We start from the raw sequence: 27633 nt of genomic DNA on the forward strand, positions 1-27633 counted from the left end.
TTGAAGAGAACCTATTTTCATTGGAAACCTAGATTTATACTGAAAATCCTAATTGCAGTGGAATCATACAATTCACTTCCCTGACATCATAGCCTCTCCTCACATTTTTTCTCCAAGGTTTATAGGATTAATTTCAAAGATCACATAGGTAATTTATTGCATTATTATGTACAATTTTTCTCCATCTAACAATACTGACTTCTTGTTAAACTATCAACAAAATTGTGAAAACAGTTGAAAACCTCTAATAATTTCCTTGAGCCCTTACGATAAGATGGAAAAATATTATTTTGAAGTTACAGTCTTGACCCCTTTGCTACTGTCCAGCTGCACGCTACTGCAAGCCACTATACTGCCTCAGGGCACCAACCCCCACATGATTCCGGGCAACACACCTTTACTCCTAAACCTTTTTCCCATTGTAATTTTCATTTGTATTTCTGTTTATAAATGCTTTCCACTTTCATTGTGTACATTAGGTTTATGAAAACAAAAATAATAAAAATAATGATAATATAAATGAGAATAAAAAAGAAAAGAAAAGGATAAGAAAATATTATGGTAGTGCTATTAATAGTAGTAGTAGTATGCTGCTAGTAGAGGTAAAAGTTGTAGTAGTAGTAGTAGTAGTAGAAGAAGAAGTAGCGGCTGCAGCAACAGAATAGGCTCTTAGTGGTTAGGCTGCGAGTTTACTCATTCATTATGGTAGAAGTAGTAGTATGTTCTAGTACTAGAAGTAAAAAAAGTAGAAGTAGTAGTAGTAGTAGAAGTAGGAGGAGGAGGAGGAGGAGGAGGAGAAGGAGGAGGAGGAGGTAGTAAACACATACCAAAATGATAATTAACTCCCAGCAAGGTCTAATAGCACTAGTTCAGTGTTTGCTATGAACTTTCCATTAAAGGTAGTTGTGATCTCACTGAACCTTTTCCTTTGTGTATCACAACTCAAGAAATCAAGGGAACAGTCACAGCCTGCCCTCTAAAGACAACTCTCCTTTTTCACACAAAACTACATGCACTTACCACACAAACACACCCTTCACTTAAAATTCAAATTAAAAAAGTGGCAACTCCAAATATAGCCTTGGAGTCCCCTTCTGGGGAGGGGACCAGAAATGTCCCCAGATAAGACTGCTCTCTTGATGATGACCCAAAATGTCTTGACACCTCCCTCAACTTTTGCTTCATGAACTTCTGGAACATTCGCAGTCCTAGATCTAATTTTCAATTTGTAGAACACCACCTCTTCTACTAAACCTCATCTTCTTTTCCTCACCAAAACACAGTTGTTGGACGCTACTGGCAGTAGCCCCTTTTCTATTTCCTCATACTTTCTCTATCCTCATTTTCATTCCAATGCTGGATGTTGCGTCTATGTGCGCAATGATTTAACTTGCTCTCGTGCCCACGCTCATGAACCTCCCGAGTTTTCCACCATCTGGCTTTGACTCAATAGTCACTCTCTAACTAAACTTATCTTTGCTGTTTATCTCTCCACTAATTCCTCTGACTATAGTAAATTCTTTGACTATTTAACTTCCAAAGTGGAGCATATTCTGTCCCTCTACTCTTTCACAGAAATTTCCATTCTTGGAGATTTCAATGTTCACCACCAGCTTTGGCTTTCCTCTCTTTTCACTGACCATCTTAGTGAACTAGCCTTCAACTTTGCTATCCTCCATGATCTACACCCTACTCACATTTCTGTCCATCTTGGACATACTCCTAATATTCTTGATCTCTTGCTCACCTCTAATCCTTTTGCTTATGCCATTGCCCTATCTTCTCCTTTAGGCTCCTGCAATCACAATCTAATTTCTGTATCTTGCCCTATCTCTCCATTTCCTCTTCAAGATCCCCCAAAGCAGAGATGTCTCTGGCATTTTGCCTCTGTCAATTGGGGGGACCTGAGGAGGTATTATGCTGATTTTCCCTGGAATGATTACTGTTTCCGTGTCAGAGACCCACCTCTGTGTGCTGATTGCATAAGAGGTGATAGTGTCTGGCATTGAGTTGTACATTCCTCATTTTTTTCTCAACCTAAATCCTCTAAACCTTGGTTTAACACAGCCTGTTTTCATGCTATACACGATAGAAAGTTTGCCCACAAAAAGGTACTTGAGTCTTACATCTCCAGAATCTCATGCACTTTACATCTTTGCCTGAAATCATGCCAAGGCTGTTTTTCAACTTGCCAAACACTCCTTCATAAATAGAAAATGTCAAAATCTTTCAAACTCCAACTCCCCTTGTGAATTGTGGCATCTGGCCAAAAACATCTTCAATAATTTCACTTCTTCATCTTTCCCTTCTTTATTTCACCCTGATGGCACCACTGCCATCTCAAGTGTCCACTAAGCTGAACTCTTCTCTCAAACCTTTACCAACAACTCCACCTTGGATGATTCTGGGCTTGTCCCTCCCTCTTCTTCTCCCTCTGACTATTTCATACCTATAATCAGAGTTCTTTGTAATGATGTTTTCCATGCCTTCGCTGGCCTAAACCCTCAGAAGGCTTATGGACCTGATGGGGTCCCTTCTACTATTGTTCTCAAAAACAGTGTTTTCGTGCTTGCACCTTGCCTGGCCAAACTCTTTCAGGTATGTTTATCGATTTCTACCTTTCATTCTTGCTGGAAGTTTGCCTACATTCAACCTGTTCCTAAAAAAAGATGACAGTTCTAATCCCTCTAACTACTGTCCTATAACTTTAATTTCTTGCTTGTCTAAAGTTTTTGAATATGCCCTCAATAGGAAGATTCTCAAACATCTGTCACTTCACAATCTTCTTTTTGATCGCCAGTATGGCTTCCGTCAAGGTCACTCTACTGGTGATCTTCTGGCATTCCTTACTAAGTCTTGGTCATCCTCTTTTAGAGATTTTTGGGAAACTTTTGCTGTAGCATTAGACATATTAAAAGCTTTTGATAGAGTCTGCCACAAAGCCTTGATTTCAAAACTGCCCTCCTACAGTTTCTATCCTTTTCTCTGCAACTTTATCTCAAGTTTACTTTCTGAACGTTCTATTGTAGCTGTGGTAGATGGCCACTGTTCTTTTAAATCTATTAAGAGTGGTGATCCTTGGGGTTCTGTCCTATCATCCACTCTCTTTTTATTATTCATTAATGCTCTTCTTAACCAAACATTTTGCCCTATCTGCTCCTATGCTGATGATACCATCCTTCATTTTTCCACGTCTTTTCAGAGACAACCATCCCTTCAGAAAGTTACCAGATCATGCAGAGATGTCAGAGAAAGGCTGACTTCTAATCTCTAAGATTTCTGATTGAGGCAGAGAAAAATTAGTTGTGTTGAAAGCCTAAAAAACTCAATTCCTCCATCTATCAACTCAACACAACCCTCCAGACAAGTATCCCCTCTTTTTCAGTGACACTTAACTGCCTCCCTTTTCCACACTGAATATCCTCGGTCTGTCCTTTACTCATAATTTTAACTGAAAACTTCACATCTTATCTCATGCTAAAACAACTTCTATGGAGTTGGGTGTTCTGAGGCGTCTCCACCAGTTTTTCTCAACCCTTCAACTGTTAACTCTGTACAAAGGCCTTATCCATATTTGTATGGAGTACTTGTCACATGTTTTGGGGATTCCACTTACTGAGTTTTATTAGATAGGATGGAATCAAAGGCTTTTTGTCTCATTAACTCCCCTCCTCTGACTGACTGTCTTCAGCCTCTTTTTCACTGCTGGAATGCTGCATCCCTTGCTATCTTTTATCACTATTTTCATGCTAAATTTTCTACTGATCTTGCTTACTGCAGGCTTCCCCTCCTCCTGCAGCCTAGCTGCACAAGGCTTTTTTCTTCCTCTCACCCCTATTCTGTCAAACTATATATTGCAAGAGTTGACAAGTACACTCAATCATTCATACCTTTTTCTGATAAACTCTGGAACTCCCTGCCTGCTTTTGTATTACCATCTTCCTATGACTTGACTTCTTTTAAAAGGGTGGTTTCAAGACATTTGTCCCTGTTTTTTGGCTAATTATTTACTTAACCTTTTAGGTAACTTGCATTGGAGTGGGCCTTTTTTTTTTTTTTTTTTTTTATTATTATTATTATTATTATTATATATATATATTTTTTTTTTTGCCCTTGACTAGTTTTCCTCTTGCATAAAAAAGTAGTAGTAGTAACAGTAGTAGTAGTAGTAGTAACAGTAGTAGTAGTAGTAGTAGTAGTAGTAGTAGTAGTAGTAGTAGTAGCAGCAGCAGCAGCAGCAGTAGTAGTAGTAGTAGTAGTAGTAGTAGTAGTAGTAGTAGTAGTAGTAGTAGTAGTAGTAGTAGTAGTAGTAGTAGTAGTAGTAGTAGTAGCAGCAGCAGCAGCAGCAGCAGCAGCAGCAGCAGCAGCAGCAGCAGTAGTAGTAGTAGTAGTAGTAGTAGTAGTAGTAGTAGCAGCAGTGGCAGCAGCAGGGGCAGCAATAGGAGAATAGGTTTTTAGTGGTTAGGCTATGAGTTTAGTCACCATGATGATAGTGATGATGAATGATGATGATGATGATGATGATAATGATCTTTTATTGCTAAAATATTCAGCTTTATTATTCATCCATTGACACAGTTTATCAACACTTCCTCTTAAAAAAAACATGACAAAATCTCTCATGTGCAAAAACAGGAGCTACATCACTTATCCCTGTTGCTACTGCATCCCTGAAAATTGGCCAATCATCAGGAAAAGCATCTCCAAAAATGTCTGACATCATCTCCCAGCCTCAGTCAACAATCGGTTCTCTCACCTAATAATTCACTGTCACTTTCCTCCATCAGGTCACAGCAGACACTACCCTCACTACCTTCCTCACTATAGTCATCATCAATCTCCAGGTAGGTATTCTAAGCCAGAACTAGAACCACTGTTTTCCTCCATTTCCACCACACACACATTCACAAGAGGCAAAAATGACTAGGCAATACTAGCAAGAGATCTATAATACTCTGTATGACTATTACAGTAATACTAAAGCATTTGAAATCAAAGACAAAGCATGAGATGCTGCTACATCACATCACACCACATACAGTGGTCCCTAATTGGTTAGTGTGGGAGAAGCTTTTACATACTAGTGGCTAATACCATGTTTTAAAGCCAACGCAAGCAGAAATATACCATCTAAAACATCTAAAACTTTGCTCAGTCACGTATGATAGTATGTGATGGACTATACTGCAGGACCTCCATATCACATACATGGGTACAAGACAATAGAGCCAAGGGATTAATACCATGACTTCTTACTGGATTTGGATTTTTTAAGTACTAATTCCTTTGGTGGTCCTTCTGCCTTACCTAGTTCATTTTGACCTACTACGAATAGGTATTTTGTTTCAAGATTATTCCCTCGATTGAATATTGTTTCTGATATAGATGATTCCAGTCTTGTTTCTTAAAGAGATGCTGTAGTTTCTCTACCTTATTTTTTTCTTTAGAAGTCTGGGTAAATATTGGCAGCAAATCATTATACAGTTTTATGACCTATGTTTAGGCATATGACTAGTGCTTGGTCATCTTACACCAGCAAAATTTCCCCACCTTTAAAATTTTATTTATTGATTTATTTATTTCTAGAGCTATTGGCTATGGGCCACATATTGTATTGGTTAGTATCAGCTCATACATATATGGATAACATACTTGTCTGTCCTTTGCTTTTCTTGATACCAACTTCAGTTAGTCCATTATGTCTTGGTGGTATAGTGATTTGTGACAAGCTCTCAATGCTTGTTCATTGGTTACTGGTAGAAACTTTGCTTGATTTTCTTGATATACTTTATATTGGAGGATGAACCTTGTTGGATGGGTGACATCTCCCAATATTACTGATTGGTTAGCTGTATCCCACATTAATATTGCTTTATTTCACACATCAATTTCTAAGAGCATACCTGTATCAAGGTAGTTATTTGATAACCAGTGGCTATTATAAGATGTACTGCACCTAGTACTTGTAGTGGACTACCAGTCATTCCATCTAGATTTGGTAGTTTGTCTTTTTTTCATGTTTAAATGTAAACAAGACACAAAGGTTTAGCAAAGTTTACCTTTTATCGATGTTAAGGTTTGGGTGAGACACCATGGATTCTTTAATTATTTCACTTCCTGTGTCTATAATAGCAGATATTTTAACTTTAACTGCCAACTAGATACTTAGAGACATATTTAACCTAGCCTGTCAGACTGTCCAACCTGGACATCAGAGATGACCTATTGAACAGTTAGGTCTGTTGCAATCATAACGCCTACCACAAAGGTTTACTTTGGCATGCCTGGGTGTTGTGTATTGTAGTTTTACAAATCTTATACCATGCTGCCTTTGTCTGCTTGTTTAGTTGGTACAACTGTCTAATCAAATCCTGTACCTGTCTTTATAGCTGATTTATCTAGTCATAACTTGGTGTCTCTTTGCTGGTTTCCTATTGTATAATCTAACTGATTATTCACTCTCTATTCTGTCAATAAATTTTCTGAATAGGATACCCTACTCAAGAAAACTACAGTGGAAACTCAATATTCGAACTTAATTTGTTCCAAATGAATGTTCAAGCATTAAAAAGTTCAACTATCAGGTAATTCGTTCTAATCTTAGCAAAACCTCAAGTTTATAGAAATTTCAGTAATTTTTTTTTTCTTTTTTATTTGTACATACTGTAAGTGAAGGCAGGTGATGGATAACATAGAAGAGGAGGGCAGAAGTGTGGGAAGGATGAGTCACTATCTATGAAAACGTCTTTCTAACTTTTCTCCTGGTGTGATTCCTGTGAACCCATTATTGGAGGACTGTGGCTCACTAATATTTACACTCTCACTAGATTCCTTATTATATCCACAATAATAAGCTGCTTTGGTGCCATTATAAGTTTCTGAATGAAAAACTACTGACAGAATACAGAAGAATGTTGTTGTTCTCAAAACTGCAGCAAGACTAGGGTTGCGCTCCAGTATCTGGTATACCGTAATACTGATATTTTGCTTTGGTATTGCCTGTAATACCAGTATCAGAACGGGACAGTGGCAATGCCAGGGAGGAAGAGGCCAGAACGTTGTTTACAACCATGTGTGCGCCACTTCAATTTCTAGATTTTTTCACCACTAACAAGCTTTTGGTGTTAATGTAAATTTATAAATGAAGAATACATATAGAACACACAAGAATATTATTATGATGACCTGCGTAGCACAACTGATGGAGGGAGGAATGGAGAGGCCAGGGAGCCTTTGTTTACAATCATGTGTGTGGATGTTTGACTATGAGGTATCTTTTCAAGTATTACATCAAACTTTTGCATTCCACTATTGAAAAGTTTGACTATTATGATGTTTAAGTATTGAGTCTCCACTGTATTTAATTTTTCGTGCATATCTGATGGCATTCCCTTCTCAGTTTCTTTTTAAAAAGATTATCTTTATTTGACAACTCTTCAGTATTAAATTTTGTTTCCAAGATGGTAGCAAATAAGTTAATTAACAAAGGTCAGCGGGCTGTCTACCTAGTCATATTTCATGTTATTTATATGTAACCAAGCCCTATCAAAATAAAATTAGATTGTAAACTCTTTTCTCAAAGTAGTGTTTAATTCATCCTAAGTGTGGATAGATTCATTAGTTATGAGTGTCTGTAATATCATGCCAACTCAACACTCACTGACAATTTTACCACTTCAGGTTTCTCTGCACTGTAGGTTGTACATGACTCAAATTGATCTAAGAACAAATTTGATATACTCGCTAATTCTTAACCATGTAAATATTTTAACTCTTTCATTGGGATGTCTCTACTTTTTGTTATTTATGTTGATGTACACCTAACCCTCCGTTATTGTGCAAAATTGGTGCCTAAAAAAACGTGCGATAGCGGAAAACGCGATAACAGAAGTGAAGAATAAATAAGAAATAAATAAATTGGTGCCTCAACCCAAAAATTTTCCTAAAAAATTTTCCTGTTACCCTAAGTTTACTACCATTAATACTGGAGTAGCTTATTAACATTTGACAATCTGAAATGAATGAAAACAGACAGTTACATGAATATGTTTGCGGACGATACTAAAATTATGAGGAGAGTAAAGAATGTGGAAGATTGTAACAAGTTACAGGAAGATCTTGATAAAATATATGAGTGGAGTAAAGAGTGGCAGATGGAATTTAATATAAACAAGAGACATGTTATGTTATGAAAATAGGAAGAAGTAGATAGAGACCAAACAAGGATTACAGGCTGGGTGATAAGAAAATTGAAGAGACCAATGAGGAGAAAGACTTAGGAGTAACCGTGCAAAACACTCTGCCACCGGAGGAGAAACACATTAACAAGATATTTTGGAATGTCTTGTCCAAGATTAATCATATCGGATAATGGTTCTAATTTCAGAGCCACGGAAACCTTTCTTAAGCACTTATTCGACATGCCAGAAACCAGACAATTCTTCGATGATCGGCGATGTGAGTGGAAATTCATTCCACCGCGAGCTCCATGGCAAGGAGGCTTTTATGAAAGGATGATCGGAGTGGTGAAGAAATGCCTACGAAAGGTACTACACAATAAAAGAATCACAGTAGATGAGCTGCGAACACTACTCGTAGAGATAGAAACAAGGGTGAACAACCGTCCCTTGACATATATATCAGAGTCCTTAAATGAACCTGAGCCCCTGACTCCAAACCATTTATTACAAGGTTCTCCGATAGAACCCATGCCAGCAATCATAGACATGGAACCTCTTAAAGACCCTGACTTTCTCCTAACAAAGGAAACTAACATGATTAATATAAGAACAAGATTTAATCACCTCAGTAAGGTGTTAAAAAAGTGGAATGCAACCTGGCGTGATGAATACTTAACTTCACTCCTCGAACATCACTATGGAACAAATCCAGGACCAGCCTCTAGGATATTAAAAGAAGGAGAAATAGTCCTCATAAAGAATGAAACAAATAGAGTATTGTGGCCTTTAGGGAAAATTGTTGAAATCTTGCCAAACAAGACTGGCACCCTTAGACTAGTAAAGGTCCTATCGAAAGGTAATTTATCTCTCAGGACGGTAGATAAACTGGTCCCTCTTGAGATAACGTATGAGAATAGGAGTTAAGATTCAAACCGTCTGCCGAAGAACGTGAGAAAACGACAAGCAGCTGTTAACGCCCGAATGAGGGGGATGAACCAACTACAGATACAAGAGGAATAAAAAACCTAGTGATCGATATGAAGTGGACGATTAGATACACATGCAAAAAAAAAGGGTACCACTTCATATCTTCCGCCTCCCCCCAGGAGTGGGAAATGTGTCCCACAGACGAATGAGTCGGTTGTTCCACAAGCTGAGTGGAGGTTGTATATAGATGTACATAAAATGCACAAAGGGGTAAAGCACTAACATTAGCAATAAGCATAGGATAAGGTATAACTATAACGGTGCAGGAAACACCGAACTACGTATGTTTATAATGACGCTGAAATAGTGCTCAAGCGGCGAGTTGAGCACATCGAGACACTCGGACACTCACCATAAGGCTAGAGAGAGAGAGAGATAGGGAACGGAGGGAGTTCTCGCTCCACTATCACCGCATAAGGATATACTACTACAGTGATTGTGTCATACGGGATTATACCATATCAACAACACAGAGACTGCTACTGTATTGTGGCTTCAACATGACGCCACATCACAATCGCTGAGATCTTCATCCGCTGTTCACTTATGCAAAGTCAGATAAGTATTCGGATAATTACTGCTGGCCAGTAGGGATTATAGAGTAACTACTGTGAAGGAACAGCGTTACGACGCAGGATTATTAAAACACAAAGTGTGTTAAGTGAAAAGGAGAGTTTGTGAGTACGTATAAGACACACGTATATGAAGATTGTTTTCTGTGGAGTAGTGGACCTATCGAAGGGTGAGTTATTGTTATATCCATTATTTCCCACAGAAAACATATGAGGCGCCCTGTGCCATATTGTCGTAACCCCGGAAAATTGAGATTCTGAGTTAACAGTTGCTCGGTGTAGGGAAGGGGTCTAAAAGTCATATGCTAAGGTCGGCCAAGCCAAACTCAACCATTTGGGCATCTAAAACTAGGTGCAAAGTCGCTCAAAAACATGACAGGGAAAGTCGAGACTAACATGTTGCATCCCGAGCTGTGTTGTTGTATCTCCACGCTCACAGCTGCTGGTAGCCAGCCAATCAGCAGCGCGTAAGTACGTGACGTCACACCCACGCTGCGCCTCAGCCAATGAGAGGCATGTTTTCCTTCTCTCTCTCTCTCTCTCTCTCTCTCTCTCTCTCTCTCTCTCTCTCTCTCACGTGCGTCGCCCTTTAACTTGCCATGTCAAGACCTATGCTACTTTTCCTGAAGTTATGGCTTCTACCAGCGCCCCTTCAGCTTTCCCAGCCTTGGATTGTATTTTAGGTAAATACATACTTTTACCTTTAGTCAACCCTTTCGAACAATAATAGAAAATGAAACACTTGGAAGGATAATGAAAGTTGCGCTAATAATAAATTATTTATTTTTCGCTCGAAAAAAATTCACATAAAATCGAGTTTTGCAGCTATCATCATGAAATCTTCACACACTCTTAATTTTAACATGTATTCTTAAACTAGCACCTTACAAACTATTTCACATAAAAAAAATTTACCGCTACGGAAATAGGCTAAAAAAATCTACGGACATGAACCTGAAATTTTTTGGTTTTACTATTGAAAACCACCATAACTAAACAGAACTACCCGAGATCTTTCATTTGATGTATAATACTTATATATTTTGACCAATTTCATGCGCGTTTTCAGTGTTTAACTTTGAGTGCATTTTACTCGAAAGTAGGGTTAACGGGGTTACGACAAATAGGCTTGGGGCGCCTCATATAACATGCTTCAAAATATTGGTCTTTCATTCCACTACCTAGATGAAGGAATGATGAAGAAGATACTATGCACTTTAATAAGACCCCAGTTAGAATATGTAGCTTGCGTCTGGTCACCACACATGAAGAAAAATGTGAAGAAGGTGGAAAGGGTACAGAGGCTGGCAACAAGGATGGTACCAGGATTCAAGGAGTTAGACTATGAGGAAAGACTGAGGGAGCTAGGGCTGACCACATTAGAAGAGAGAAGAACAAGGGGTGACATGATAACTATGTATAAATTGGTGAACAAGATTGACATATTGGACAGAGAATTGATAAAGGTGACCACAAGTAATCATCTCCAAGGACATGGAAAAAAACTAATAAAAGACATCTGTCTAAATGACGTGAGAAAGTACATTTTCCTGCATCGTAGTATTGATAAGTGGAATAAACTGAACAGTGATGTCGTTGACGCGGTGTGTGTCAATCAGATGAAAGTGAGATATGACAGGAGTGGACAAGGAGACAGGACACAGAGAGCTTAGCTCGGGCCCTGTAATACACAAATAGGTAAATACAAATAGGTAAATACACACACACATACACACACATGGAGTAGAACTGGAGAAAGTAAAAAAAGAAAAGGACTTAGGAGTGACGATGGAAGAAAACAATCAACCGGTAAGCCATATTGATAGAATTTTTAGAGAAACATATAATTTGTTGAGGAATATTGGAGTAGCATTTCACTACATGGACAAAAAAATGATGAAGAAATTGATAAGTACTATAATAAGACCCAGATTGGAATATGCAGGAGTAGTGTGGACCCCTCATAAAAAGAAACACATACAAGAATGGTTCCAGAATTTGAAGGGATGACATATGAGGAGAGACTAAAGGCTATGGATCTACCAACCCTGGAACAAATAAGGGAGAGAGGAGATCTGATACAAGTTTATAAATTGATCAACAGAATGGACCAAGTGGATAATGAGAAACTGATCCTGAGAGAAGAATATGACATTCGAAGCACAAGATCGCATAGTAAAAAGCTGAGAAAAGGAAGATGTCTGAGAGATATTAAAAAATATAGTTTCCCGCAAAGATGTATTGAGACATGGAACAGTTTAAATGAAGAAGTAGTGTCTGCAACGAGTGTGCATACTTTTAAAGTAAGATTGGATAAGTGTCGATTTGGAGACGGGGCCACACGAGCATAAAGCCCAGGCCCTGTAAAACTACAACTAGGTAAATACACAGACGCGGTCGAGGAAGGACGCACTGGGGTCACTCAGACAATCAGCTGATCTTCACTACCTATTGTATAGTATTTACAGTGGTCTGGGCAAATAGTGTGGACTCATTTTTCATGAAATCAACTGTTAAAGAATCATGAGTAAAGAAGAGATTCCATCAAAAAGCAGGTATGAGACTAGGGAAAGAATGAAAGAAGATGATGACTATGTTGATGAGGGAAAGAGTGCATTCGAAGGTTTCGATACGGCTAATTCTTCACTATTTAAGAGAGTGTTGACTATTGAACGTAAACTAGATAAATTGATAAAGGAAAATATGGGAATGAAAGAGAATGAAGAACAGGAAAAAAAGTTTATAAAACTGAGAGAAAGGATAAAAAAAGTGGAAGAAAACGAAGCTAGGCTAAGAGCGGAAAACGAAGAACTGAAAAAGGAAGTAGCTAACTACAAGACATTGATGGAAGAAGGACTCGATAAAGCCAAGAAAGAAAAAGAGAAGTTGAAAGATCTAGTAAACAAGGAAGAGGAAAGAGTACAGAACGTGATTAAAAAAGAAGTACAAGCATGGAGAGTCCAAGATAAGAAAGATAAGGCTGATTTTCAGGAGGTGATTCAAGAATAACTAAAAGAAAAAGAAGAAAATATGACAAACAAAATGATAGGAATCCTCAAGACAAAAGAAAATCTAGTTAGTGAAATTGCAGAAAAAAAGAAGAGTGTACTCGTATTTGGAATGAAAGAAAAAAATATAAAATATAGACCAAGAAGAGAAAAAGAAGAAATGAAATCAGTCAAAGACCTACTGAAGAATCTAAACGACGAAGATAGGCAGAACTTAGAAGAGGAAGTAGAAGAAATAAACAGAATGGAACTATATCAAGAAGGAAAAACGAGACCAATTAAAATACTACTAAAATCCAAGCAGCAACAGAAGAAATATTATATAGAACAACAAAACTTAGAGAAACAGAAGGCTGCAAGGATATCTATATAAAGAAAAATAGAAATGAGGAAGAAAGGAAGAGATACAATGAACTGGCAGCAGCAGTAAGGGAAAAAATAATGAAAGGTCAGAAGAGGAAAAAGGCATTTTTGGAGAATTCTAGGAGACAGGATAAGGAAATGGTATATAAACGAGAAGGAAGAAAAAAAGTGGAACAAGTTTAACTAAAAATGATAAAGGCAAGAGACTAAAAATGATGTATACAAACATAGACGGGTTTTATCAAGTAAATTAGAATTAAGAGATTACATAAAGAAAGAAAATCCAGATATTGTATGCCTGGCTGAAACAAAACTAAATGAGGCAATCAAAATAGACTTGGATAATAGGTATAATGTATGGAGAAGAGACAGAGGGGTAAAGGAGGAGGAGGAGTCATGATAATGTTAAGGAAGGAGATAGTGATAAACCAAGTGGAATGTGGGAAGGAAAAGCAGAAGTACTGTATGTTAAGATGCATATTAATAAAAAAGAGTTAACAATCATTGTAACATATGTGCCACCAAAAACAAATTCATGGACCAATCAAGAATATAAAGACATGATAGATGACACAATAAGGAGTCTAACGAGAATCGTTAAAGAAAGGAGGAAAGTGATATTAGTAGGAAATTTCAACTGTAAAGAAGTGGACTGGGAAAATTATGAAAGTGGTATGGGGGAAGAAGCCTGGGGAGAAAGATTCCTGAACCTAATGATAGACAATATGATGGACCAGAGAGTAAAGGAATGCACAAGATTCAGAGGAAACGACGAGCCAGTAGGATTGGACCTAGTTTTTACAAGGGGTATACAAATGAATAATGATATAAGATATAAGTGCCCATTGGGAAAGAGTGACCATGTAATATTAGAAATGGATATAGAAGAAGGAAAGGAAGATAGAGACGATTCATACAAAGGAGACCGATTAAATTACAGAAAGGCTGATATTGAAGAACTATTTTAAAAACGTAAACTGGGAGGAGAAGGAAAACTCAGAGACGATGCAAGAGAAGTATAACTTATTTTTGGAAATATACAAAACAGGAGTCAGGAATATGTCCCAAAATATAGACCTAAAGAAGAAGGAAAGAAAGATTGGTTTAATGCAAGGTGTGCTAGGGCAAAGGAGAAAAGAGATGGAGCATGGAAAAGGTGGAGGAGAAATAGAAATCCAGTAAATAAGGAAAACTTCAAGGCAGCGAGAAATGAATATGTTAAGGTGAGGAAGGAAGAGGAAAAGAACTTTGAAAAGGACATTGTCGAAAAATGTAAGGAGCAACCAAAATTGTTCTATAGATTCATAAATGGAAAAATTAGGCAAAAAGAAACAATAGAAAGGTTAAAAGGAGAGAACGGATGGTGGAAGACCCAAAAGTATGGCAGAACTATTAAATAATAAATTCCAGGAGGTCTTTACTAAGGAATCCAAATTTGAAAGGCCACAGGGTAATAGAGAGACAGTCTATATGAAAGAGATTAAAGTAACCAAGCTTGAAATAAAAGAGTTAATGAAGGAACTGGATGAAGAGAAGGCAATGGGACCGGATGAAGTCTCAGGCAGAATACTGAAAGAATGTAGGGAAGAACTAGCAAGTCCTATATACAACATCATAAAATGCTCAATAGAAAATGGAACAGTACCAGTAGAATGGAAAAGAGCTGAGGTGGTTCCCATATATAAGAGCGGAAGGAAGGAAGAACCTTTAAATTACAGACCGGTATCACTAACTAGTGTAATATGCAAGATGTGTGAAAGAATAATAAAGAAACAATGGATCGAGTTCCTTGAAGACAACAAATTAATATCAAATAGCCAATTTGGTTTTAGAAAAGACGGTCGTGTGTAACTAATTTATTGAGTTTCTATTCTAGAATAGTTGATAGAGTACAAGAGAGAGAGGATGGGTTGACTGTATTTATTTGGATTTAAAAAAGGCATTTGACAAAGTGCCACATGCAAGATTACTATGGAAGTTAGAGGAGAAGGGTGGCTTAAAAGGAAGCACATTGAGATGGATAGAAAATTATTTGAGGGGGAGAGAAATAAGGACGGTAGTTAAAGATATGAAGTCCAAGTGGAGAGCAGTAGAAAGCGGAGTGCCACAGGGGTCAGTATTGGCACCAATACTTTTCCTCATTTATATTAACGACATGCCAGAAGGAGTGAACAGCTACATAAATCTGTTTGCAGATGATACGAAACTGTGCAGAGTTATAAAGCAAAAAGAGGATTGTGAAATACTGCAAGAAGACCTAAATAAGATCTGGGAATGGAGTAAAAAGTGGGAAATGGAATTCAATGTGAACAAAAGCCATGTCATGGAAATGGGAAAGAGTGAAAGACGACCCGTGGGAATCTATAAGATGGGAGATGGAGTAGAACTGGAGAAAGTAAAAAAGGAAAAGGACTTAGGAGTGATGATGGAAGAAAACAATCAACCAGTAAGCCATATTGATAGAATTTTTAGAGAAACATATAATTTGCTAAGGAATATTGGAGTAGCATTTCACTACATGGACAAAGAAATGATGAAGAAATTGATAAGTACTATAATAAGATCCAGATTGGAATATGCAGGAGTAGTGTGGACCCCTCATAAAAAGAAACACATAAGGAAGTTAGAGAGACTACAAAAAATGGCTACAAGAATGGTTCCAGAATTTGAAGGGATTACATATGAGGAGAGACTAAAGGCTATGGATCTACCAACCCTGGAACAAAGAAGGGAGAGAGGAGATCTGATACTAGTTTATAAATTGATCAATGGAATGGACCAAGTGATAATGAGAAACTGATCCTAAGAGAAGAATATGCCATTCAAAACACAAGATCGCATAGTAAAAAGCTGAGAAAAGGAAGATTTCTGAGAGATGTTAAAAAATATAGTTTCCCACAAAGATGTATTGAGACGTGGAACAGTTTAGATGAAGAAGTAGTGTCTGCAATGAGTGTGCATACTTTTTAAGTAAGATTGGATTAGTGTAGATATGGAGACAGGGCCACATGAGCATAAAGCCCAGGCCCTGTAAAACTACAACCAGGTAAATACACCTAAATAAGATCTGGGAATGGAGTAAAAAGTGGGAGATAGAATTGAATGTGGACAAAAGCCATGTCATGGAAATGGGAAAGAGTGAAAGATGACCAGTGGGATTCTATATGATGGGAGATGGAATAGAACTGGAGAAAGTAAAAAAGGAAAAGGATTTGGGAGTGACGATGGAAGAAAATAATATACCGGCAAGCCATATTGATAGAACTTTCAGAGAGACATGCAATTTGCTAAGGAATATTGGAATAGCATTTCACTATATGTACAAAGAAATTATGAAGAAACTGATAAGTACTATAATAAGACCCAGATTGGAATATTCAGGAGTAATCTGGACCCCTCACAAAAAGAAACACATAAGGAAGCTGGAGAGACTTTAAAAAATGGCTACAAGAATGGTCCCAGAACTTGAATGGATGACATATGAGGAGAGACTAAAGGCTTTAGATCTTCCAACATTGGAGCAGTGAAGGAAGAGAGGGGATCTCATACAAGTTTATAAATTGATAAACAAAATGGACCAAGTGGACAATGAGTATCTGATCCTGAGAGAAGAATATGCCAGTCGAAGCACAAGATCGCATAGTAAGAAGCTGAGGAAGGAAGATGTAAGAGATATTAAAAAGTATAGTTTCCCGCAAAGATGTATTGAGACGTGGAACAGTTTGAATGAAGAAGTAGTGTCTGCAACGAGTGTGCATACTTTTAAAGTAAGATTGGATAAGTGTAGATATGGAGACAGGGCCACACGAGCATAGAGTCCAGGCCCTGTAAAACTACAACTAGGTAAATACACACACGAGAATCATTAAAGAAAGGAGAAAAGTGATATTAGTAGGAAATTTCAACTATAAAGAAGTGGACTGGGAAAATTATGAAAGTGGTATGGGGGAAGAAGCCTGGGGAGAAAGATTCCTGAACCTAATGATAGACAATATGATGGACCAGAGAGCAAAGGAATGCACAAGACTCAGAGAAAATGACGAGCCAGCGAGATTGGACCTAGTTTTTACTATGGGTATACAAATGAATGATGATATAAGATATAAGTGCCCATTTGGAAAGAGTGACCATGTAATATTAGAAATGGATATAGAAGAGGGAAAAGAAGATAGTGTCTTGGTACCAGTGGCACCAATGACATATACAGGTGTGATGGAAAGAAACACCAGGGGGAAGCTTCCCTGTGTTTATTGTAGGAATACAAAATACTTGGTAGCGAGTGCATTGAGGCTTGATGAGTAGCCGGCGGCCAGAGACTTGTAGTTTGGGCGCCTTGAATGAGCTTGTAGCTGGCGTGATGATGCAGAATTACAGTCTACACACTGGAGTGTGACTGTAGACAGTAGACTGTAGAGGTAGACTGGCTGTGCTTGACAGGAGGACCAGTCAAAGAAAGGCAGGCAAGTAGATTACCAGGCGAGCGTGAGTGAACCCGAAGCTGCGTTGGGTACGACTGAATGTGTGGCGTGCCGTGGGGTAGCGGAACAATACCCACGGCCGCAGTACATCTTATGGTAAAACATTACATTAATTAAGTAGTGTCCATCATATTGCTCAACCACGCTAACGAAGGTGTCCTCACCGAGCACTCTAGTCAATATTTAAACAATTAAAAAAGAACAATAATAATAATAAGACAAGTCATACAATGCACTGAGCAAAATAGATATCACATAAGTGTGAAAACAATTAAGAAAATATAGTTAGTTTGCAAATGAATAGCAATAATATGATATTGTAAGTATAACATGGCTAAATATATTAATTTGATGCAATTTCAAAAGTAAGATGCATTATTGATAAAAAATTTACACATGGTAATGACTAGTAAATCTATAACATACAAAATTTATATAAAGACATAGAAATGATACATGATCATGTATAATGAAATCACTGAAACAGGAACAATGTTACATACATGTGTAAAAATGTGTTACATATGGTGAATAAAGTGTGTGTCATAAATATTGTTTCTTACATATAATACATCTAATAATATATATATATATATATATATATATATATATATATATATATATATATATATATATATATATATATATATACAGGTAACCCCCGTTTAACGAAGGTTCACACAACGAAATTTCGCTACAACGAAGGTTTCGTTTTGCTACCATCTACTAGTGTAATGAACACCAAACTCGCTTTAACGAAGTTTTATCTAGGTAATTTTTTTCCAAATTTGAAAGCCCCACCGTAGCATGCAAGCTGACAGGCTTTTGAATACACCAGGAGCTGCTGGTACTAAGGCCTGCCTCAGGAGAAATCCTGAGACACCTGTAGAATAAAGATCAAGATCAAGCCTCTCGTGGACAACACAGGCACTGCCGATACAAAGGCCTAACTCGGAAGAAATTCTGCGTCACATGTAGCATCAAGATCAAGATCAAGATCACCACTCACTCCCTAGTCAAAACATAACAGCGTCACCAGCAGCTCATCTTCCCTAGTTCAACTTACCACCAAAACGCCCTGCAATGTGTCCTAACGTTCCTAAGAAGACCAGGAAGTGTCTTACTCTCGAAGTGAAGTTGGGTATTATTCACAGACAAGAGAGAGGCCAGAAAACTAATAACATTGCTTGCCACCATCTTGACTCCATCTACTGTAATATTTTCAAGTCAGCAGACTCTATTAAGAAGGCTGGTGAGACTGCATCTTCCTTGAAAGCTAAAAGAACCACCTGAACTCGTGACTCTTCAATGGATAAAATGGAAAGCCTTGTGGAAATGTGGTAAATAAGTTTTGTATGCGGTACCATGATGCGCCCTTTGTTTACATTCCACAGGTTGCCAGTTAGTGTATTTCCCGTTTCACTCTTCCTCCCTTCATAAACTTAAGATCATCAACATTATAAAGTTACGTACATACATACATTAGTGTACATTATAGTGACTTAAATTAAACTACCTAAATGTTTAACTTCATAATTTTTACTTTCATTAAACCTTTTACTGTACTATGATGCACTCTCGCTTTGCTTACTCTCAATGGAAGTTCAAATCAGGGGTTAAACTTAATATAATAGGTTTGCTTAACGAAGTTTCGCTTAACGAAGTGTTTTTTAGGAACATAACCCTTTTGTTAAGGAGGGTTGCATATATATATATATATATATATATATATATATATATATATATATATATATATATATATATATATATATATATATATATAGTTACGTCGGTCTCGAGTTAGATCAAACTGCACTTACATCAGTCCACTATAAGGCAATTTAAGATTTAAAAAATTGAAAATTTATAAATCATATTATTATTGTTATTGTTGGCGCCAGTCATTAGTGGTTATCCACCACACACTCATGCTTGAATACAATAACACTTGTGCCTCAGTTCCACCACACCGTTGCCCTGGCAAAGTGTTCCTACATCTGCATTTGCTGACTATCTTAGTATCTTGCTCAATGGCACCAAAGAAACCTCCTGAGTGATAGCAGTGATGAAAACAGCTACTACAAGAAAAAGTGGACATAATTAAAGACATGAGAAGGCAGCAGCTGTGTGTGAGTGAAGAAGAAAATGGGAAGCCCGTTACCATGACAGGGGAGGTTGGCGACCTTGAGGGCTCGCACACCATCACAACAATAACAACTGAGCCTTCACCTGGGCCACACGACACTTGCAGCTAATGCACCGTCTGCATCTGTTTGCTGATCCTATTGCCCTTTCTATTGCATTTTGCTCCGCTGCCACGGTTCTCTCAGCACTGCACTGATCCCAGCTGTCCGCCTGGGCATCACAACATTGACCTGCCTACCCTGGCGGCCTCAGGCGCACCCATCTGGCAACATGCAGTCCTTCGTGTTGTCTAATCAACAACAAAACAAGCTTTGTTTCATATTCCTACATACTTGTAAATAATAAAACAATATAACCTTTTACTTATATAACACTTCTACTCCTACCGCACTCCACAAAGCTCCCAGCTGTTCTCCCTGAGCGTCACAACATTCGACCTGCCCACCCTCTTGGTGGCCTCAGGCAATTTGCACTCCTTCGCATTTGCAGCCCTAATCAATATATTCCTACATAGTTGTAAATAATATACCAATATAACAATATAACCTTTTACTTACCTGAATAACCATAAAAAATTATTGGTTGAAAACTCGATAATATGCTTTAAAAGTACAAAAACTCGAGTTACGTAGAAAATCGACTTATGTCATGTTTCAGGAACATAAGGTCCCGAGTTACGTCAGAGTTACGTTCCTGAAACATGACGTAAGTCGATTTTGTACGTAACTCGAGTTTTGTACTTTCAAAGCATATTATCGAGTTTTCAACCAATAATTTTTTATGGTTATTCAGGTAAGTAAAAGGTTATATTGTTATATTGGTATATTATTTACAACTATGTAGGAATATATTGATTAGGGCCGCGAACACGAAGGACTGCAGGTTGCCGAGAGGGGCGGCCTGAGGCCGCCAGGAGGGTGAGCAGGTCGAATATTGTGACGCCCAAGGCGGACAGCTGGGAACTTTGTGGAGTGCGGTAGGAGTAGAAGCGTTATATAAGTAAAAGGTTATATTGTTATATTATTCACAAGTATGTAGGAATATGAAACAAGCTTGTTTTTGTTGTTGATTAGGCCGCGAACGCAAGGACTGCATGTTGCCAGAGGGTGGACGCCTGAGGCCGCCAGGAGGGTGGGCAGGTCGAATGTTGTGACGCCCAGGGTGGACAGCTGGGAGCGAGTGCAGCGGTGAGTAGAAACGTGGGCAGCGGGCAGGAAATGCAATAGAAAGGGCAATAGGGATCAGCAGACAAGCGCAGACGGTGCAAGTGAGCTGCGAGTGTCGTGTGGCCCAGGTGAAGGCCCGGAGTTGTTATTGTTGTGATAGGTGCGTGAGCCCTCAAGGTCGCCAACCTCCCGTTGTCATGGTAACGGGCTTCCCATTTTCTTCTTCACTACACACAGCTGCTGCCTCCTTCTCATGTCTTTTAATTATGTCCACTTTTTCTTGTAGCGTAATGGTTTTCCTTTTCTTAGCATCACTGCTATCACTCAGAGTTTTTTGTGCCATTGAGCAAGATACAAAGATAGTCAGCAAACGCAGATGTAGGAACACTCTTGCCAGGGGCGACGGTGTGGTGGAACTGAGGCACGAGAGTGTTATTGTATTCAAGCATGAGGTGGGCGTGTGGTGGATAACCACTAGTGACGCCTGCCAACAATAACAATAAACCCGCGCTTTACGATTTATAAATTTTCAATTTTTAAATCTTAAATTGTCTTATAGTGGACTGACGTAAGTGCGAGTTTGACGTAACTCGAGACCGACGTAACCTGGGACCTATTATATATATATATATATATATATATATATATATATATATATATATATATATATATATATATATATATATATATAATGTAATTGAGCATAAATGAAAAGCATGAAGAGATGATAATGTAAACAAAAAAATAAGGAAACAAACACTCAACTATAAATATCATAAATCACCTACATACCACAAGTTGAGTAGCTGATTCAACTTGGATAGAGCAGATAACAATGTATAACAGTAGTGGGTGTTGCTAAAACAAAATGTGATGAATGTTGCATTAATAGTGAAGTTACATACATATAATAAGTACATGATAAATATAAGTGACACTAGCAAAAAAAAATATTATGTAGGTAGGGAGAAAGCAAAAATGTTACTATAAATTTAGTAATAAAAAAAGTAAATTGGGATGTTAAAAATGTAATTGCAAAGGGAACCCCCCCATTAAACACGCGATATACCCTAGGGCCATGCCTGTGTGTTAAGGCCTGAGAAGCATGAATATATCTTCTGATAAATCAAGCAAATTTACAGTAAAAAAAAAAAATTACCTACATGACATTAATCCCTCCCAATGTGTCATCTGGGGACAGCACATAAGAATATAATATAATATAATGGAATAGAACATAATGCAATACAACATAATATAATATAACATGATATAAAAGATACACTTCACACAACTGTAAAAATTGAGCAAGAGAATGTATCAATATCTTCCCCACTGAATTTCTGAATGGAAGAGTCATGTTGTAGAAGTTTAATAGCTGGAGATGCTACAGATATAAGAGATAATGTGACATTTGTAGTGGATGTAGTCACAGGAGTGAGAGTATTAGTAGTAGCCATAGTAATAGTTGTAGTGGTAGTTGTAGTAGTAGAAGTTGTAGTAGTAGTAGTAGTAATAGTAGTAGTAGTTGTAGTAGCAACAGGGTCAGACATTGTGACAATTTGTTGATAATAAGATTTACCACTACGTAAAAACATACACAAAAATGTTATATATATAGTTACCACTCCAAAGAAATTGTGTTGGACCACGTACAGATGTGTGCTGTGTGTGCTCGGACGTAACTGAGGCGATAACTTGAGTCACATACGGGTCAAATAAGAACTTCTCAACATACTCTCAACCACAATAATAAATATGGTGTCTGGACAGAGCCAATCAGGAAGCTCTTATGTCATAGCTGACCAATTAGAACACTAGCATCACTGGAGACCAATATGGCGCACTTTTTTATGCGAGAATGCCACTCACTGGTACATCTAAAAATATTCACAGAAAATTAATCACTGTGGTTATAAAGTTTTACTCACGACAGGTGATACTTATAAAGTAGCAGATATGTATGGATGTCCTCAGCTCCACGAAAATCCTTGGCAGGGCGGTAGGCTGGGGGAAAGCAGGCAGGACGGACGCCGTTCACGAGGCTGCTTGTGGTGGTGATTTCACCATCAATGTCCTGATCACGGGCTGTGAGCAGCCACCAGCTGTCACCATCTAATGTCCTGGTACCAGTGGCACCAACGACATATGCAGGTGTGATGGAAAGAAACACCAGGGGGAAGCTTCCCTGTGTTTATTGTAGGAATACAAAATACTTGGTAGCGAGCGCATGGAGGCTTGATGAGTAGCCGGCGGCCAGAGACTTGTAGTCTGGGCGCCTTGAATGAGCTTCTAGCTGGCGTGATGATGCAGAATTACAGTCTACACACTGGAGTGTGACTGTAGACAGTAGACTGTAGAGGTAGACTGGCTGTGCTTGACAGGAGGACCAGTCAAAGAAAGGCAGGCAAGTAGATTGCCAGGCGAGCGTGAGTGAACCCGAAGCTGCGTTGGGTACGACTGAATGTGTGGCATGACGTGGGGTAGCTGAACAATACCCATGGCCGCAGTACATCTTACGGTAAAACATTACATTAATTAAGTAGTGTCCATCATAATAGAGACGATTCATACAAAGGAGACCGATTAAATTACAGAAAGGATGATATTGAGAATCTCAAGAACTATTTTAAAAACGTAAACTGGGAGGAGATGGAAAACTCAGAGACGATGCAAGAGAAGTACAACTTATTTTTGGAAATATACAAAACAGGAGTCAGGGAATATGTCCCGAAATATAGACCTAAAGAAGAAGGAAAGAAAGATTGGTTTAATGCAAGGTGTGCTAGGGCAAAGGAGAAAAGAGTTGGAGTATGGAAAAGGTGGAGGAGAAATATAAATCCAGTAAATAAGGAAAACTTCAAGGCAGCGAGAAATGAATATGTTAAGGTGAGGAAGGAAGAGGAAAAGAACTTTGAAAAGGACCTTGTCGAAAAATGTAAGGAACAAGCAAAATTGTTCTACAGATTCATAAATGGAAAAATTAGGCAAAAAGAAACAATAGAAAGGTTAAAAGAAGAGAACGGGATGGTGGAAGACCCAAAAAGTATGGCAGAACTATTAAATAATAAATTCCAGAAGGTCTTTACTAAGGAATCCAAATTTGAAAGGCCACAGGGTAATAGAGAGACCATCTATATGAAAGAGGTTAAAGTAACAAAGCTTGTAATAAAAGAGTTAATGAAGGAATTGGATGAAGAGAAGGCAATGGGACCAGATGAAGTCTCAGGCAGAATACTAAAAGAATGTACAGTAAGCCCCCACATTTAGCAATTCTATTAGTCTGCCGAAACCATCACTAAATTGGAATTTCACCAAATTTGAATACTACTAAAAATACCAATCAGTCTTTCGTCTGCCCAAAGTCCCCATTTCGAGTCCCCATTTACAGCTGCAACATCGCCACCTTCACGAGAATCAGCACCCCCTGAACCACTAGTGGAGGCCATTGTGATAGCAAAACTCGCTACACAGCGAGGATGGGACCACAAAAAAATGAGTTCACACGCTGGATTAACACACACAATAGCTCAAGTGTCGAGCGGGAATGCCGGAGGCACTGTAGGGTTGACATCACGGCCAAACAGACATGCGATTGGCTCAGAGTGAGCGGGAGGCGGGACAATTGGCTCAGAGCAAGCGGGAGGCGGGACAATTGGCTCAGAGCAAGCGGGAGGCGGGACAGTGTAGCGCGGTACATTCGCTAGACATGAGAGAAAATCACCAAACTTGAGGGCTTAGCTTTTTCCTGACAGTTGCTAAATAAGAGTTTCGCTAAGCTGGATTTCGCTAAATTTGGTTGCTTACTGTAGGGAAGAATTAGCAAGTCCTATATACAACATCATAAAATGCTCAGTAGAAGCTTGGTTACTTTAATCTCTTTCATATAGACTGTCTGTCTATTACCCTGTGGTCTTTCAAATTTGGATTCTTTAGTAAAGACCTGCCATACATTTTTGGTCTTCCACCATCCCATTTTCTTCTTTTAACCTTTTTATTGTTTTATTTTTGTCTTATTTTTCCATTTATGAATCTGTAGAACAATTTTGGTTGCTCCTTGCATTTTTCGACTATGTCCTTTTCATAGATCCTCTCATCTTCCTCCCTCACTTTAACGTATTAATTTCTTGCTATCTTGAAGTTTACCTTATTTACTGCATTTCTATTTCTCCTCCACCTTTTCAATGCTCCATCCCTTTTCTCCTTTGCCCTAGCACTCTGCATTAAACCAATCTTTCTTTCCTTCTTCCTTAGGTCTATATTTCGGGACATAATCCCTGACTCCTGTTTTGTATATTTCCAAAAATAAGTTATATTTCTCTTGCACTCCCTCAGAGTTTTCTATTTCCTCCCAGTTAGTGTATTTGAAATAGTTCTTGAGATTCTCAATATCAGCCTTTCTATAATTTAATTGGTCTCCTTTGTATGATTCATCTCTATCTTCTTTTCCCTCTTCTATATCCATTTCTAATATTACATGGTCACTCTTTCCCAATGGGCACTTATATCTTATATCATCATTCATTTGTATACCCCTTGTAAAAACCAGGTCTAATCTTGCCCAGCTCATCATTTCCTCTGAATCTTGTGTTTTCTTTTACTCTTTGGTCCATCATATTATCTATCATTAGGTTCAGGAATCTTTCTCCCCAGGCCTCTTCCCCCATACCACTTTCATAATTTTCCCAGTCCACTTCTTTGCAGTTGAAATCTCCTACTAATATCACTTTTCTTCTTTCTTTAACGATTCTCGTTAGACTCTTTATTGTGTCATCTATCATGTCTTTATATTCTTGATTGGTCCATGAATTTGTTTTTGGTGGCACATATGTTACAATGATTGTTAGCTCTTTTTTTTATTAATATGCATCTTAACATACAATACTTCTGCTTTTCCTTCACCACATTCCACTTGGTTTATTACTATCTCCTTCCTTAACATTATCATGATTCCTCCTCCTCCTTTACCCCCTCTGTCTCTCCTCCATACATTATACCTATTATCCAAGTCTGTTTTGATTGCCTCATTTAGTTTTGTTTCAGCCAGGCATACAATATCCGGTTCTTCTTTCTTTATGTAATCTCTTAATTCTAATTTACTTGATAAAACCCCGTCTATGTTCATATACATCATTTTTAATCTCTTGCCTTTATCACTTTTACTTAAACTTATTCCACTTTTTCCTCTTCCTTCTCTTTTATATACCATTTCGTTATCCTGTCTCCTAGAATTCTCCAAAAAAATGCCTTTTTTTTTTCCTCTTCTGACCTTTCATTATTTTTCTCCCATACTGCTGCCGCCAGTTCGTTGTATCTCTTTCTTTCTTCCTCATTTCTATTTTTCTTTATATATATATATATATATATATATATATATATATATATATATATATATATATATATATATATATATATATATATATATATATATATATTGCAACCCTCTGTTTCTCTGAGTTTAGTTGTCCTATATAATATTTCTTCTGTTGCTGCTTGTGATGTTAGTAGTATTTTAATTGGTCTTGTTTTTCATTCTTGATATGGTCCCATTCTGTTTATTTCTTCTACTTCTTCTTCTAAGTTCTGCCTATCTTTGTTGTTTAGATTTTTTAGTAGGTCTTTGACTGATTTCATTTCTTCTTTTTCTCTTCTTGGTCTATATTTTATATTTTTTCTCTTATTTTATGGGAGGGGAGCCTATGCTCATGTTGTCTCGTCTCTGTATCTCACAGTGTCTAATTTTCTCTTTAAGTCATGTATAGACTGCACACACTATCTCTCTGTCCAGTCCGTTCCATATATTTATCACTCTATGGTGGAAGCTGTTTTTCATGAAATCTCTTCTGTAGTTGTCTTTTCTGAGTGTTTTTCCATGTCCTCTTGTGTCTCTTCTGTCCCTCTTCAGCAGGTCAATCCTATCAGGAAGCTCCATATCATTCATTATTCTGTAGATGGTCAACAAGTCGCCTCTTTCTCTTCTCTGCTCCAGTGTTGGTAATTCCAGTCTCTCCAGTCTCTTCTTCATACGTAAGAGCCGACAAGGTTGGGGCCAGTTAGGTGGCCGCTCTTTGTATCCTTTTTTATTTTCCTGATATTCTTCCTCATGTTAGGTGACCACAGTACTGCTGCATACTGCAGTCATGGTCTGATCAAGGATACCAATAACTTTTTCACCATATCTTCATCAATATATGAGAATCAAATTCTAATATTTCTCAGTAAGTTGTAGGTCTCACCAACAATTTTATTTATATGTTTATTGGGGATATTTCTTTTGTTATGAAAACTCCAATGTTCTTTTCATTTTCCATATGCTTAATCTTCTCTTCTCCAAGTTTATATTGTCTTTTTATCCTATTTTTGCTCTTCCCAAATTCCATTATGCTACATTTCTTAATGTTTATTCCATCTCCCATCTTTTACTCCATGTCCATAGTCTATCTATATCCTGCTGTAGAGTTCTACCATCATCGTGTGACCCAACTTTCTTCAAAAGTTTTGCGTCATCTGCAAAGAAACTCATATAGCTTTCGACTCCTTCATCCTTGTCATTTATGTATATTGCAAACATAATTGGGGCCAACACAGAACCTTGCGGAACCTCACTTATAACTTCCTTCCAGGTTGACTCCTTATCTCTAATTGTCACTCTCATAGTTCTTCCAGTTATGAAATCCCTCATCCATTCCAGCAATTTTCCTTTTATTCCCCCTATGTCTTTCAGTTTTCTTATT

General features: G+C 37.9%; 1 protein-coding gene across 1 annotated transcript in view; it reads left to right on the top strand.

Moving 5' to 3' along the window:
• The window catches only part of LOC123516403 (4'-phosphopantetheine phosphatase-like), a 504510-nt gene that overhangs the window by 122979 nt on the left and 353898 nt on the right, over positions 1-27633 (top strand). Inside the window, exon 5 of the mRNA XM_045275659.1 lies at positions 4788-4844. Within this exon, the coding sequence (XP_045131594.1) occupies positions 4788-4844 (57 nt within the window). The remainder of the gene's footprint in view (positions 1-4787; positions 4845-27633) is intronic.

Source organism: Portunus trituberculatus, chromosome 41, assembly GCF_017591435.1.
Source record: "Portunus trituberculatus isolate SZX2019 chromosome 41, ASM1759143v1, whole genome shotgun sequence".
NCBI classification, from domain to species: Eukaryota; Metazoa; Arthropoda; class Malacostraca; order Decapoda; family Portunidae; genus Portunus; species Portunus trituberculatus.